Source organism: Micropterus salmoides, unplaced genomic scaffold (genome assembly GCF_014851395.1).
Source record: "Micropterus salmoides isolate LMB-PRFRI ecotype aquatic unplaced genomic scaffold, ASM1485139v1 Ms_hic_scaffold_15, whole genome shotgun sequence".
NCBI lineage: Eukaryota > Metazoa > Chordata > Actinopteri > Centrarchiformes > Centrarchidae > Micropterus > Micropterus salmoides.
In genome coordinates this window covers 16,778,860-16,792,160 of record NW_024040596.1, presented here as the reverse complement: position 1 = coordinate 16,792,160, position 13,301 = coordinate 16,778,860, and the positions used below count along the sequence as shown (strand labels likewise).

General features: G+C 42.4%; 1 protein-coding gene and 1 long non-coding RNA gene across 2 annotated transcripts; one reads left to right on the top strand and one right to left on the bottom strand.

Annotated features, from left to right (window-relative positions):
* The first annotated feature begins 1,211 nt into the window (after positions 1-1,211).
* On the top strand, positions 1,212-2,522 carry LOC119904178 (NAD(P)H dehydrogenase [quinone] 1-like). The gene is made up of 6 exons (XM_038720653.1): positions 1,212-1,287; positions 1,376-1,543; positions 1,636-1,766; positions 1,836-1,949; positions 2,032-2,133; positions 2,223-2,522. The coding sequence occupies exons 1-6, from the start codon at positions 1,284-1,286 to the stop codon at positions 2,520-2,522; spliced, it is 819 nt and encodes a 272-aa protein (XP_038576581.1). The 5' UTR covers positions 1,212-1,283.
* On the bottom strand, positions 2,424-8,360 carry LOC119904179. The gene is made up of 2 exons (XR_005444659.1): positions 8,125-8,360; positions 2,424-6,572 (listed from the first exon to the last, which is right to left on the bottom strand). It is a non-coding gene; the product is annotated as an uncharacterized LOC119904179 (long non-coding RNA).
* Between the last annotated feature and the right edge of the window lie 4,941 nt (positions 8,361-13,301).

Sequence of the window (13,301 nt, the reverse complement as noted above, 5' to 3'; positions counted from 1 at the left end):
CAGCTACAATAAAAACTCAATGACTGGAAATAAATATAGAAATGTCAGTTCCAATGTAAAATAAATAATATTCCTGACATCAAAGTAAAGAGTGAAGAAGAAATGGCCCTATTAGATTTCAGGAAAATGTATGAAATATCTCTAGTCACAGATCACCTCCAGTAGTATCAGCAACAAAACAACAGCAGCAGCAGCAGCAGCAGCAGCATCCCCAGCAACCCCAGCAACCCCTCAACAGCAACTGTTCTGTTATGTCAGTCCACAGTGTTTTAAAGCTAGAGCTGGGTATTTCCAGTATTCCCGTATCGATACAGAAGCATCTGTATATGCGTATCAGCAAGGAATACATAACGATATATTTCTATATCAATATTTTGAGAACAGCCCTATTTAAATCCTTGTTCCATGTGCCCTTTTTATACTTTGGCAACCTGCCCTTCCAAAGGTCTCTGCGAGGCCCTGTGTGATGTGCTTGCATGCATGTGAGCATTTGTAGCGTAGTTATTCCCTAATCCCTCCTCCTCATGGTGTCTTGATAGATGGGATTTAGGACTGATTTTGGTCCCAGATGTGTGCCAGCTCATGTCTGCCTTTGATGTTCATTGCCGAGTCTATTTTTTTATTTTTTTTTAAAGGGCAACATTTGTGAATGTGCTTGACCGCAGGCAAATGTTTCTTTAGAGCAAAGTAATGTAAAGGAAAACAGAGCTGGAAACCAGTAACAGTAGAGTGAGAAGATCACTCAGCCACATCTGCTTCATGTGGTTTGAAGACATCAAGAGTGGCACACAATTTTTAAAACATCTTGTACACAGACACGCAAGCTCTCAAATATCCACACGATTACTGTGGATAAGACACGAAAACACAGACAAACATATACTCTGCCTCTTTCTGGGTAGGCTAAAATGAGAAAAGCACACATTGCCTTCAAGTAGACGACATAGGCTCGAGAGTACTATTGTAAGCTTATCCTGTTTAAAACAGGCTTTATCTGCAGCTGGTTTAACTGGCATATTTTTGGCATTTACAAAAATTCCCCTCCCCATTAAAAAATGTTGACTAGGTTCAGAAAAAGATATGTGGATATGTTGATGAGACTTGTGAGAGAGAATCACCCAAACTCAGCTGATTGATTTATGACCTTGATTGCTGATTGACAGCACCTGAGAGAGTGCAAATGCTCCAGAAGGCTTGCAGTATAAAAATAGCATCTTCTGCTTTGCTCCGGAATGAGCAGTTCTTTCCATTAACAGACCAGCTAGTTGTTCATATTCTCCAGAATGGGTGAGGTTTTCTGCTCTGTGTTCTTGCCAGTGTGTTATGGTTGGAAATTATGAGTTCTACTTGTTCTAATATTTAATTCTTGGTTTAGCAGGAAAGAAAGTGTTGCTTGTGTATGGCCACCAGAGCTCTGGCTCATTCAGTGCTGCAGCTAAAGATGCTGCTGTGGAAGTCTTTGGAACGAAGGGCTACACAACTGAAATATCTGACCTATATGCCATGAAGTTTAAAGCCTCTGCTACTGCTGAGGACATCACTGGTATATCAATATCTCACTGGCATTAAACCTGGCAGTTTTTTTGCTTTAGTTGCTCTCCATAATTTCAGGCAACATTTACTTTGTCTCTGCAGGAGAAGTTAAGAATGCAGATCACTTCTGTTACGCAGAGGAGACCAAACTAGCATGGGAGGCTGGAAAACTGTCTGCTGACATCACCGAAGAACAACGCAAACTCACTGAAGCAGACCTCATCATCTTTCAGGTACAGGCTGACTGACTAATATGTTTAAGCCCAAGCCCTGTGCTTGAAACTAACTCAAACTCTTCTCAGTTCCCCATGTACTGGTTCAGTTTTCCTGCAATCATGAAGGGCTGGATTGACCGGGTGCTCACACTGGGCTTCGCTTACTCCCAAGAGAAGAGGTATAGCCAGGGCATCTTCAAGGTAAGGGACCAAATCAAGAGGCTTGCATTACGAGGGGGTGTGGGTGTGTCTCTGGCTTGTTTGAATTGTTTTTTCTGCACAGGACAAGAAAGCCATGCTGTCCTTCACCACTGGGTCTCACGAGTCCATGTTCAGTGCAAATGGCATTAATGGAGACATGAATGTCACACTGTGGCCGCTGCAGGTACTGGCCCAGCATAAACTGACTTGGCAAAGCATTTAATGGGTTATCAACTGTGGTAAACATTTGACCATATCACCACCGTCTTCCAGAATGGCATCCTGCACTACTGTGGCTTCCAAGTTCTGGCCCCTCAGATCTTCTGGGCTCCGTCTCACGTTCCCTCTGAGGTGCGAGGCACCATGCTGGAGGGCTGGCGTAAAAGACTGCAAGGCCTCCTGGAGGAAAAACCACTTTCCTTCACTCCTTTGGACTGCTTCGACAGGGAGAAGGGCTTCCAGCTTAAGCCTGACGTCTGTGAGAAACATGCCACTGAGGAGTTTGGACTGACTGTGGGGATCCACCTGGGCAAGCCACTACCACCCAACAACCAGATGAAAGCTGGAGTCTAAAGACTGCAAGATCTCTTGTCATTCAACTATGATGAATAAAAGCTGTCTAAGAACATCTACTGTCTTGGCAAGTTTATTGCACTATGACGAGTACAGCCAAAAGAGTCCTCAGGGTGACAGACTCAATAGTGGCCAGTGTTTGCACAATACTTCTAGCTTGTTCAGAAGTAACCCACCAGTGTGTCTGAACTAGAAGTCTTTAACTGCTGTTTCTGGACAATGTACTGGGCCACATGCTTATCTTCAAGCTTTGCTGGGATCTTCTAGGCAAGATTCATTATTAATGGCTATAACACTTAGTTCAGTATTGCTCACCGTCACCCAGTCTTAAGAATTTTAAGAACATTCTGTCAGGGTACCTGCTCTCTCAACCCCATGTGACTTGATCAAAGAATTTTCTCCTGCATCAATTACTATAAACTTCTTTAGACTGAAATGGCCTCATGTTGCCTTTTACAGTGCACTCAAAGCACATGTATCCCATCTCTAGAATGGTATCCTGGATGTGACCTGTCAGATGGTGGAACTCTTGGGAGAAACGCCCCGCTCCTCTTATTCTCAGATTGCTTTTGATGGGGAGAAGTTCCCAGCTGAAGCTCATTTGAAATATGCTGAAAAGGAGTTTGTTCTGACAGTAGGAACCCACCTGGGGAAACCACTCCTACCCAACAGCCAGATCAAAGCTGGAGGGTAGTGATGAACACTGCTTATATTTTTGGTTAGTGCAGTAAAGTGTCATGTCTTGCTGAGTTTTGACTTAAATGTTTAGGTGAGTTCTGTGCATGTTGCTTGTATGCAGTTTGTTGATGCTGAAGTGCTCTGTACCCTGTACAGACATGCTGATGGCCAAAGAGTTTGCATGCAAGCAGGTCTGGGCTCTACACGGAAACATAAGTGGCCAAGCTCTTTTCCCAGAGAAGCAGCTTTTGTTTGGGTATGGAGGAAATGAGATGGGGGGTGGGGTGAGGGGCACACTTAAGGAAACTGCCTTGCACTCTGATGTGCATATTTCACGCTGAGGTTTCACCAGGTCGCTGTATTTGTTTTGTTTGTACATGTTAAGATCATTTCCTCCTTTTGCTGTCAAAAAAACTGAAGAAATTCAGAAACCAAAATAAGGCATTCATTTCAGTTTAATAATTTGCAAAGACTTCTCAGGTAAAATCTCTTACCATACGATTGGAGTTGACAGTGTGGTTAAAATGTCTTGTGAAGTATTTAAAATGTGTGAATCATGAACAGTAATTAGCTTCCTCATAATTAAAATAGGCTTACATCAGATCAACACAGTAATCAAGGTAGTCAAATCCTACTGTTTGCTTATATGCATCATTTTCCCGGACAGAAAACCATAGTGTTGGAGTTAGAATTGCCGGGTTTTGGGGCATTGAGTGTTTGTTTGTAAGGGTTATACCACAGTCTCTGATCTGGTGTCCATCCTGCTCTCCCATTGTCTATTCCATTTCTCCCAGCATAGCTGCAGAGAAGGTCATTTGGCTGGTTCAATGGAAGGAAGTGGGCACCATCTCATACCAGGAATGGAACAGAGTCTCCGGAAAAGCAGTCCTTATGTATTGAAAGCTGAGATACACACATTCATTCAGAAAAAAAATAGCAATATAATGTTGATGAAGCCTGAAGGTTGAGCGGACTATTAAACCTTTCACTGTGCTCGTGGAGATTTTCCCAAGTTAGGATTGCGTTAAAGGCATAGTTTCACATTTTAGAAAATAGGCTCAGTGATTTCAGACAGGGGGTGATTACTGCCACAGTAATGTTGATGTTCTGTATTCTTAATGTGACACAGCAGGGTGCAACAGGTTTTGTTACCGCTGGACAGCACCAAGCTAGCTCTTTCCTGCTGTCTGTTTCCAGTCTTTGTGCTAAGCTAAGCTAACAGCTGCTAGTGGTAGCTAAATATTTACCACACAGACATCAGAGTAGTATTGATCTTCTCATCTAATTCCTCACATTTTTCCTAAATTGTCAAACTGTTCCTTTAAAGGATTGTAATTCAAGTTCAGAATGTAAGAAATACAATACATACATAAAGACATGACTACATTAGTCCTTGTGTTTACACTAGATGTCATAGGGTTAACAACAGGCATTAAACACAATGGAGAGAGAGAGAGAGAGAGAGAGAGTGTGTGATGGTAAAGTGCAGGAGAAAAAGAGGTCAGCTGGGAAATGAGGCAAATTATTTATATCAACGAACCTTTCATTCTTTCAGGAGCTACATTAAAATCCAATCAATTATACCTCAAGGAAAACCACAGCTTGTTGAACTTTGCCTGCGTGTGAGAGAGGGTGTGTGAGAGTCAGTCCATGTGTGCATATATAGGAAGAAAGTGAGGCACAGTTCAGGGCAGTTATATTAAGATTGGCAGCAGGAAAGGTTTGTAATGAAGAACTGCAGTGTCATTTACCTTTATGCTTTAACTGCCCCCCCCTTACCTTCATATCACAGAGTGTCCATTGTTTGTTCCCCATGATTGAGAAAGTGAGGAATTCACATCTGAGCACAATCATCCCCAAACTACAGCAACTGCCTCTTAAATCAAGTTTTCTTACATCACAGAGGTAAGTTCCCACAGTCCTTATTAAAGAGAAATCGCTATGAGATTGGTAGTCCATCAAAACACATTTCCCTTTCTCAAACATATAACTTTGTTAAAAGAGTTTATATACTTCCAAGTTGATTTGCCTTTGGCATGACAAGAGATAAAGTACTTTATGGTTTTATTTTCACTTAAATCAGGAGTATCTGAAAATGTGTGTTTGTGTGTGCATCAAAGATAAATCTCTCAGGGCTGTAAAGCCTGTGATCGCAGCCTGAACAGCTGGTGTAAGAAACATTATATAAAGGATGGACTACAACAGCTGTGGAGGAACAAGACCACAAATAGAGTCAAGGAGCTCTTTACACGGTCCAAAAAAGGAGAGGAAAACACAAGTGAAAAAATAATAACAATCACTCCCTCCTTCCTCTTTTCTTGAACTTCTGCAGGATGCGTCTTTCATGGCTTGCTCTTTTCATCCTCACCTCCATCCTTCTTTTGTGTTAGTCTTCTCCTCTCACCAGTGTGAAAATACACAGGAAACTCTTACCACAATGGCAGTTTTGCACACAGCTTTAGCTCATTAGGGATTTGGATGTTCACTGGAGGCGTATTCCTGAGGGGGACTGACTATATGTTACCACATATATAAGCAAGCACTTTCACAAATCAGGCTCCTGACATGCACTTCACTCAGCTCGACTGGCAGTGATGGGGCCCAGGCGAGCCTGCTCTGTGCAACTTTGAAACTCTTACACGGAAGGCCTGCCATAATGGTTTTGATGAATGGGTGGATCGGGCTATTGGCCTCCATTCAGTCTCTGATGTATGGAGTGCCTGGTAATGGGAGGCTGACGTGAGGCAGCAAAGCTGTTTTGTATTTACAAGCTGATGTTTGAGTGTGGCTGTGAGGTTTGATGAAGGCTTTTGGTGGTTTGGGGCATCAGAGTGACAGGGTTAAGACTGCAGTCAGCCATTATGCTCCTCTTTAAATCCTTTTCTATAGTATAATGAGAAGCAGATCTCTAGTATCTCCACCACAGCCTGCAGAGTGAAGAGGGAAAGACACATGGGGAACACAGTACTTCCTGTCCGTCACTCCTGTTTGATCCCTTGCTCCGATGTTGACTCCTCTTTCCCTTCTATATCTGATTCACTCTTCGTTCTGGCTTTTGTTTCATGCATCTCCCTTGGAAATTTCTCCCACTGTCACACATCGGTATAAACAATGAAAGACTACAAATGGCCTCATATGTGTTTGCCTGTGAGTAATAGATGTAACTGAAGCTAATGGTTACAGATGAGACTGTGAAGAAAGACTAGATTAATGGGAGTGCTAGTGCTAGTGCACCTCACTCGGAGCTCCAGGCGCACAGGGCTCAACTCCAGATGATGCCTGGGTTGCCACATCCTGGCCGTAATCCCCCTGCAGTGCCAAGATTGCAGTGTGTGTATGCAATTGGTGGGGGACACCATGAATCAGAACCACCTGGAAGAGAGAAAAATGGCTTGAGGTAATTTTCCATGTTGCTCTGGTGATTTTGATTTCTTTTTTGTGTGCCGCAGGGTCATTTTCAAACAACATGATATTTACACTGTAATCGCCATTTAGATCTTTTTTCCATTAAAATAAGTCAGGCTTCATTCTGCAAACATGTTTATCTACATTATTTATTCTGTCATCTTGTTTGAGTGCTGTGGAGTCATGTTTATATCCAATAAAGCATGCAGTGTTTGGTTTTACTTCAGTGCTCATGCTCTTGTAAAGTAGTACATTTCTGGAATGTCACTTTGTCTATGTTACCTCTGGCTGTTTACCATTGATGTAACTTCAAACTCATATTAAACCGTGAACTTGATCCAAGTGACGGTGTGTCAACACAGAGGCCTCTATGCACAGCCGTAGGCTAGCAAGGCAACACCTACAAGTAATGTAGCTGGTGAAGCTAATGCTGCAGGCTTCTCCAAAACACCAGCACATTCCAGCAGTGCTGATGGTCGATTTTTCACTTAGTGTGACAGGACAATAGGGGTGAAAGTTAGCCTCCTTAGCAGTGAACTCTATGTCAGCAGCAAGGAAAGGCAGCATGTTGTGAAGCATACATCGGGATTGTCAGGATAGGATTACTAGATTAGAGCTACAGCCCCAGGGAACACAGTGAGACTGACACCTTCTCATGCAGCTAGTAGACAGATTCTGTCATCCACTAATCCATACTGGACACTCACTGTCCCCGGGAGCAAGAGTTTTCTTCCGCACTTCACCCATCTTCTGCATGATCTCAATGACTTGAGAGGGTGGGGTGAACAGATACCTGTAAGGCTCCGGGAAGTGAGAGTTTGAGTTACTGCTGCATGCAGAAATAATAGACAAAGTCAATGAACTGTTTGAGCCACAGCTGGTCATGGTCAACAGCTAAGCATGAAGTTCTCAGTGAAGTCAAAGAGAAGAAGAGAATGACACAGTCCTGCAAAGCAGCGAGAGAAAGACACCTTAAAAAACGCAAGACTTAGTCTTGTTTAATAAAAATGGATCAAATTGTTACGTGTACGTGAAAGGTTGTTGCACCTAATAGAAACAAACCCACAGACAGTTATCACCCAACTCTGCAGCACACCTCAGCTCTCAATGCTTTTAGCAGCCCCGTTCCCAGCCACAGCCAGCAGCTGTTTTCAGTGAAAAGGCTCTAAACAGTCAACGCTACCTGCAGAGCACCAAAAAGCAGGCAGACACATTTAGCAACCAGCTGGTGAACAAAGTGCTGTATTTAGCATCTTAAGAGTAGAGCAAATAGAGCAATAGAGCAAACGATGCAGCTCTTAAAGGAGAGTGAATATTGGACTTCCATTCCCAATGTGGCCAGAAATACAACTCCGAACAAATGTTAATGTTGCTCTTAAGCTAGCAGATGCATATAAGCAATTGTTTGCCAACAAGTTTACCATGTAAACTTAAAACATAATGATACATTGGTACAGCCTTTCTCTGCTGTCCCCCAACGTGGCTACAAAAAGCAGGTCTGAGAAATTATTTCACATACCTGTCTAACACAAAGCCTCTTGTTATGTTCTCACTTTTTGCATGTTTGACATATGAGCACTTCTCAGGTTTCGCTGACATTCACGGACTGGTGTCCCGCTCTGTCAATGTGAGGAATGCCTTGTATGCTACATTTACAGAGGGACCCACTCTTTCTGCCAAACACGCACCTGCATGAACATATCCCTGAGAGACACAAAAGATCGTCTCATCACAAGCTCGCAGAATATCAGCAGTGACAAAACACTGGCTCGAAAACCCAAGACAAAGTCCAATTGAAAAAATCGCTGCCAATCTTTTCTCCACTGAATTTTTTTAAGTTCCAGTGCTCCCTAGTGGTTCTTCACAAGCTCCATCCACTCCTTGTGAGTACCGCTTTCAGCCTCACTCACACAGGCCCTTATCCTCCTGAAAGATAATTGTAAATGAATAATTAATTAAGAGAAAGATGAGTGAGGTCAGAAGAGCAGGAATGTGAGGGAGTATAGAAATGTAAGAGGGCGCCTCAGAGTTCAACTGAGAGGATGTTCGACTGTTGATGATAAAGATGTGGTTGAGAATGAGTTTGAGGGGAACCCTCTGAATGGACCCCCCACTGTGACACAGGGCTAGACGACAACAGAAACGGCAGTCATTAGGAATAACTCTCTCAATCTTTCTTCCTCTGCCTTGCTCAACTTTTTTCTCCCACACCCCCATCCACCCTCCTCATTCTTTTACGTCATTGCTACCCTGTTTCCCTCTTGCACTCACCAACCCTTTTCCACCTCCTAATCTCTTGATCGTTCTGTTTATCCTGTTTATGAAAACATGTACGATGAACTTGGCCTTCTCTAAAATAGTGTAGGAACAGTTGAAAGTAACCGTACTGTGTGAATGCGCTCTCCAAAAAAGAAAAGGAAATATAAAGAAAGGGAAACACACGTGTTGTGTTTGAATAGTGGACAAATAAAAACCTTTATGTTGTTTTGAACACAAATGGTGCAAAACAGTTAATCCCAGCAACATTTTCTTTGTCTAGACTTATATCAGGTCAAGTCAGTTTTATCTATTTAGCCTATAATCACATTTTCATTTGTCTCATCATTTGACATCTTCAATCTTAAGCCCCTTAAATCAGATAAGGAAATACTAAGAATAAAAGGGGAAAAACCTCAGCAACAGAGCAGAGACTCCTCTCCCATAACTTGCAGACATGACAGCAGTACCACTAGTAGAATTACAGTATTGAAAAATGAAATAAATGATTAAACCTGAATTAATTATTTTTTGGCCTCTAGGGTAAAACAAGCTGTCAACAGAATATTGTCTTTTCACCTTTTAAGTTGATATGGCTAACTTGTTAGGAAACAGTTGCCTATGTACACATCCAGAAACATTAGCATTCATTGGCACCTAATGAATATAAGTCCTATTTCACTCTCTTTTTGCTCTGGTTTTGGTCTTTGCTAACCTCTGAGGGAAATAGCTGGGTCTTTACCTAGGCGCTAACTTTGTTTGTCTGCCGTTTGGTGCTGGGCAGGAAGCGTACAGTGGGTTTATTAGCTTTTTTGCTGAAAACATTTGTCTGTTACGTGAGTTATATAAAAGCTGAAAGACAGTGAAATGCTGTAGAAAACAGCAGAGTCAAGTGGGTTCAGCAATAAATCCCTTTTCACATGTTATTTGTTAGAAACTGGATATACAAACTTCAATTATAACTGTTTTAAGTGAATAAAAAATGATTATATTATTAAATTTGTTTGTGGCCCCTTTTCATCTCAGTAATAAATTAATACGTTTTATTCAGTTATTGACTGGACTTTATTAGCTCATCTGTTAATAACTTATCATAAACTCAGTGTTTCCCACAGAATGACAGTGTAACTGTGGCGCAGATACAGCGTGCTAGCCTCGAAAACCCAGCTGTATTCTAACATTAACTTAGCTCTCCTTAGTAGCTAGGCTCCTTACATGCTCGCTAATAACTTTTAATAGCTGGGTCACCGACATTGACAGCGTTGTGTTGGACAGATTTGTGCAGCTGTGTTAACGAGGGAGAGAGAGCGAGAGATCGAGAGACGGATGAGAGAGACGAGCGAGAGGATGAGCGATTTTCGAAAATCAATATGTGGCGGTTAGCGTTCATATTGTGGCGGACCGCCACAAATAAATGAACGTATGGGAAACACTGTAACTTATCTGCTCATGTTCAAGACTTTCTGCACATTCAGAATCTCTCCCACATATCCTATCTGAGTTCTCTGACATATAAAGAAAAAAAGTCATAATAGGAGACTAACGTCATTCAGAATTCATAATATTTTACTACATGCCCTATACTGCATTACATTACTGATTCGCTGGAAGTATCCCCTTGCCGTCTAACAGACAAAACTGAACGAGACGGTGAGGTGCTCATGCCGGGGGAAAACGAAACTAACAGACAACACCTGTAATCAGACAGAAAGCTCACGAATAATTCCACACACGTTAACATCAGCACCTCTGATAAAGTGCCCAAGTCCCCAACAGAGCAAGACAGGGCTTCAGTTTTTAACGTTACATTTTTATAGACTACTGAAACTACAGTACCTATATGTCCACTTTGGCATAAACTGTCTGCGACTCATAGCGCGAGGTGGGTCCACGTCACTCGCTGGTGTCGCAGCAAAGTTGCTTTCAGGTTGAGTCCGACAGCAGAATATCCCTCTTGTAAATATGTAACCACTGCGATAACAAGACGTTCACGGTGTATTCCTCAGAGAAATAAACACTTTTCCACCAAGAAAGAGAGCGTCAGCACGGAGCTGCACCACAAGTAGCTGACGGAGAAAAAATACACAGTCTTGTCCAGTCGCAGTGGACTAAACAGGCAGGTTTTAAAGAGGTGGTATTATGCTTTTTGGCTTTTTCCCTCTCCTTTATTGAGTTATATATCTTTTTTGTGCATGTAACAGGTTTGCAAAGTGAAAAAGCCCAAAGTCCAGCCCAAAGGGAGTTCCCATCTCCCACAGAAAGCTCTGCTCTGAACCGCTTGAAAACAGCTCTTTGTAGTCCAGCCCTTCACTTCCTTTACGTGCGATGTTACAATGAAAACACGTCATAAAGCTTGCCAAGCGGCTGGCAGGGGTCAGGCACGCCCTCAAACCAAGCTAGTCTGAGCGGAGGCCCTTTGGCTCGACTCGCCTTTGTTTGGTTTTCCATTGTAGAAATGTACCTGTACCTGCTTCCAGGTACTTTTTTTCGTATCACCTCAGCTCCGTCGAGGTTCCAAGCGATCTGAGGGATACTAAAATGTAACGTGAAAACACGACAGACTGCTGATTGGTCAGAGAAAATTCTAGTCACTGCATCATCATCGCGTGCACCAGACAGAGGCCAGTAACAGAAAGTTTTATATTTTACAGTTTTCATATGGAATTTCATCACTAAATCCACTTCTGAGAAGTTTTGAGGTGAGAAATCAGCTGTGTAGATTTCGAATATTGACAGTTTTACGAGAAGTGATGGCGGAACAAAAATGTGCTTGAATATTTTCGGAGTTGAGGAGCTCCGCAAGTGGCTGCGGGGGAAGCCTGTACCAACCTGCAGGAGGAGCGTGTGAGGCCGGCCGGCCGCCCGCTCACAGAGCCCTCTGCTCCCGCCGTCACACAGACCGCCGCAGCAACAACGGCAGAGGAAAACACAGCTGGAAGGTTTTCATACCGCTTATCTGTGTTTACATTCTGAGTAATGTTGAAACGTTTTAACTTAAAAAAGAGAAAGCTGTGTGGGTCGCTGGTGTGTGTGTCGCATTGAACATTACGTTGCGGCAGTTGTGTGTGGCGTCGCTATGACGACAAGCTACGTCCTATCTCTGGGTACTATCTGCAATGGAAAACGGAGCAGGGCCGAGTAGAGTCGAGTCTATCGATTTGCGCTATGGTAGCATTTTTTGGCAAGGCAGCATAGATCGTCAGAACACCGGCAACAGTTCAACGTTTAATCCTAAAAGACGATGCAACTCCAATTCTGTTTGGGCCTGGAAATTCACAATGACAACCTGTAAGTATGCTTTATTGGTTGTGAATTATATTTAAAATAAACACGGCAATGTAACTTCACAGACTGTTCAAGTGCGGAGCTGTTGTAGCACGTTGGCTAACACAGCTAAAGTTATAGCTATAATGCTAATGTTACACCTGATGTGAAAGCTACTGAGCAAACGTTCAAATTGTTTGGCCAATTTTTATGGAAAATTGAGTTGAAATATGGTGATTTTTGTAGTGGTTTATGGTAAGATGTGGAACAATGATGTTGTGGACTTGTGAGTAACTTATACCATCTGCTAGGTTAAGGTCTCAGTCTGAAGCGGCTTTGATTTGGATTACATTACCTTGTTTCTTACGACCCGCCCTTCTCTGCTTCTGATTGGCTAGTAGTCCTTACCTGGGAACTGCGCATGTGCAACTCCCAACAACGATTTTGTACAAGTAAGATGCATCACTCTGTAGCTCAAGAGCAGAGCGTCCAACACATAGGGTGAAAAGAGTAGTGATGGCAAGTTCGAGTCTTTTGACAGACTCGTTCATTCAAATCTTGTTCATTAAAATGAAGAAATCTTTTTTTGAGTCATTTCGTTAATTTGAACTAGGCTGGTTATTGCGGCGCTGCAGCCCTCTAGTGGGCGATTAAAAAACAGCGCCGTTCTCAAACACGGAAGGCTGCCTGGCTTGCTTTATTTGACAAAGTATAATGCACAAATTCACCTCTTGATTACTGTATATCATCATTATATAACCCCCCTGGGACCACAACCAAATTCAAACCACGTAAAAACCACAGAAATATGTTGTCAATATGTAATCACCACTACTCTGGCTAAATCCTTCCATTTTCACAATCTTTCCCAAGTATACAACCAGACCAGCCACATAAAGGCTTATTTATATAATTACTATCATTATCTCTGACGTGCTCATTCATACAGTAGCCTAACGTCCGTATCCATGAGTAAAATATTTATATCAGATTTGCAGTAAATATATTGAAGTAATAAGCTTGATACACTACATGAATAAACACACTCTTATTAAAATCTAACCAATTTAATAATAATCTGGATCAAGCCACCAAGTTCTAAAGAAAGAGAGGAACAAAGAAATATTAATACATTATAGCAGTTTGGCAGGTCTGGACGCAGAATGGGCCACATCA

Excerpts from the sequence above, each read along its gene's own strand:
- LOC119904178 (XM_038720653.1), top strand. Across the intron at positions 1,767-1,835 it reads CAGACCTCATCATCTTTCAG|TTCCCCATGTACTGGTTCAG; the intron begins GTACAGGCTGAC and ends AACTCTTCTCAG. Across the intron at positions 2,134-2,222 it reads TCACACTGTGGCCGCTGCAG|AATGGCATCCTGCACTACTG; the intron begins GTACTGGCCCAG and ends ACCGTCTTCCAG.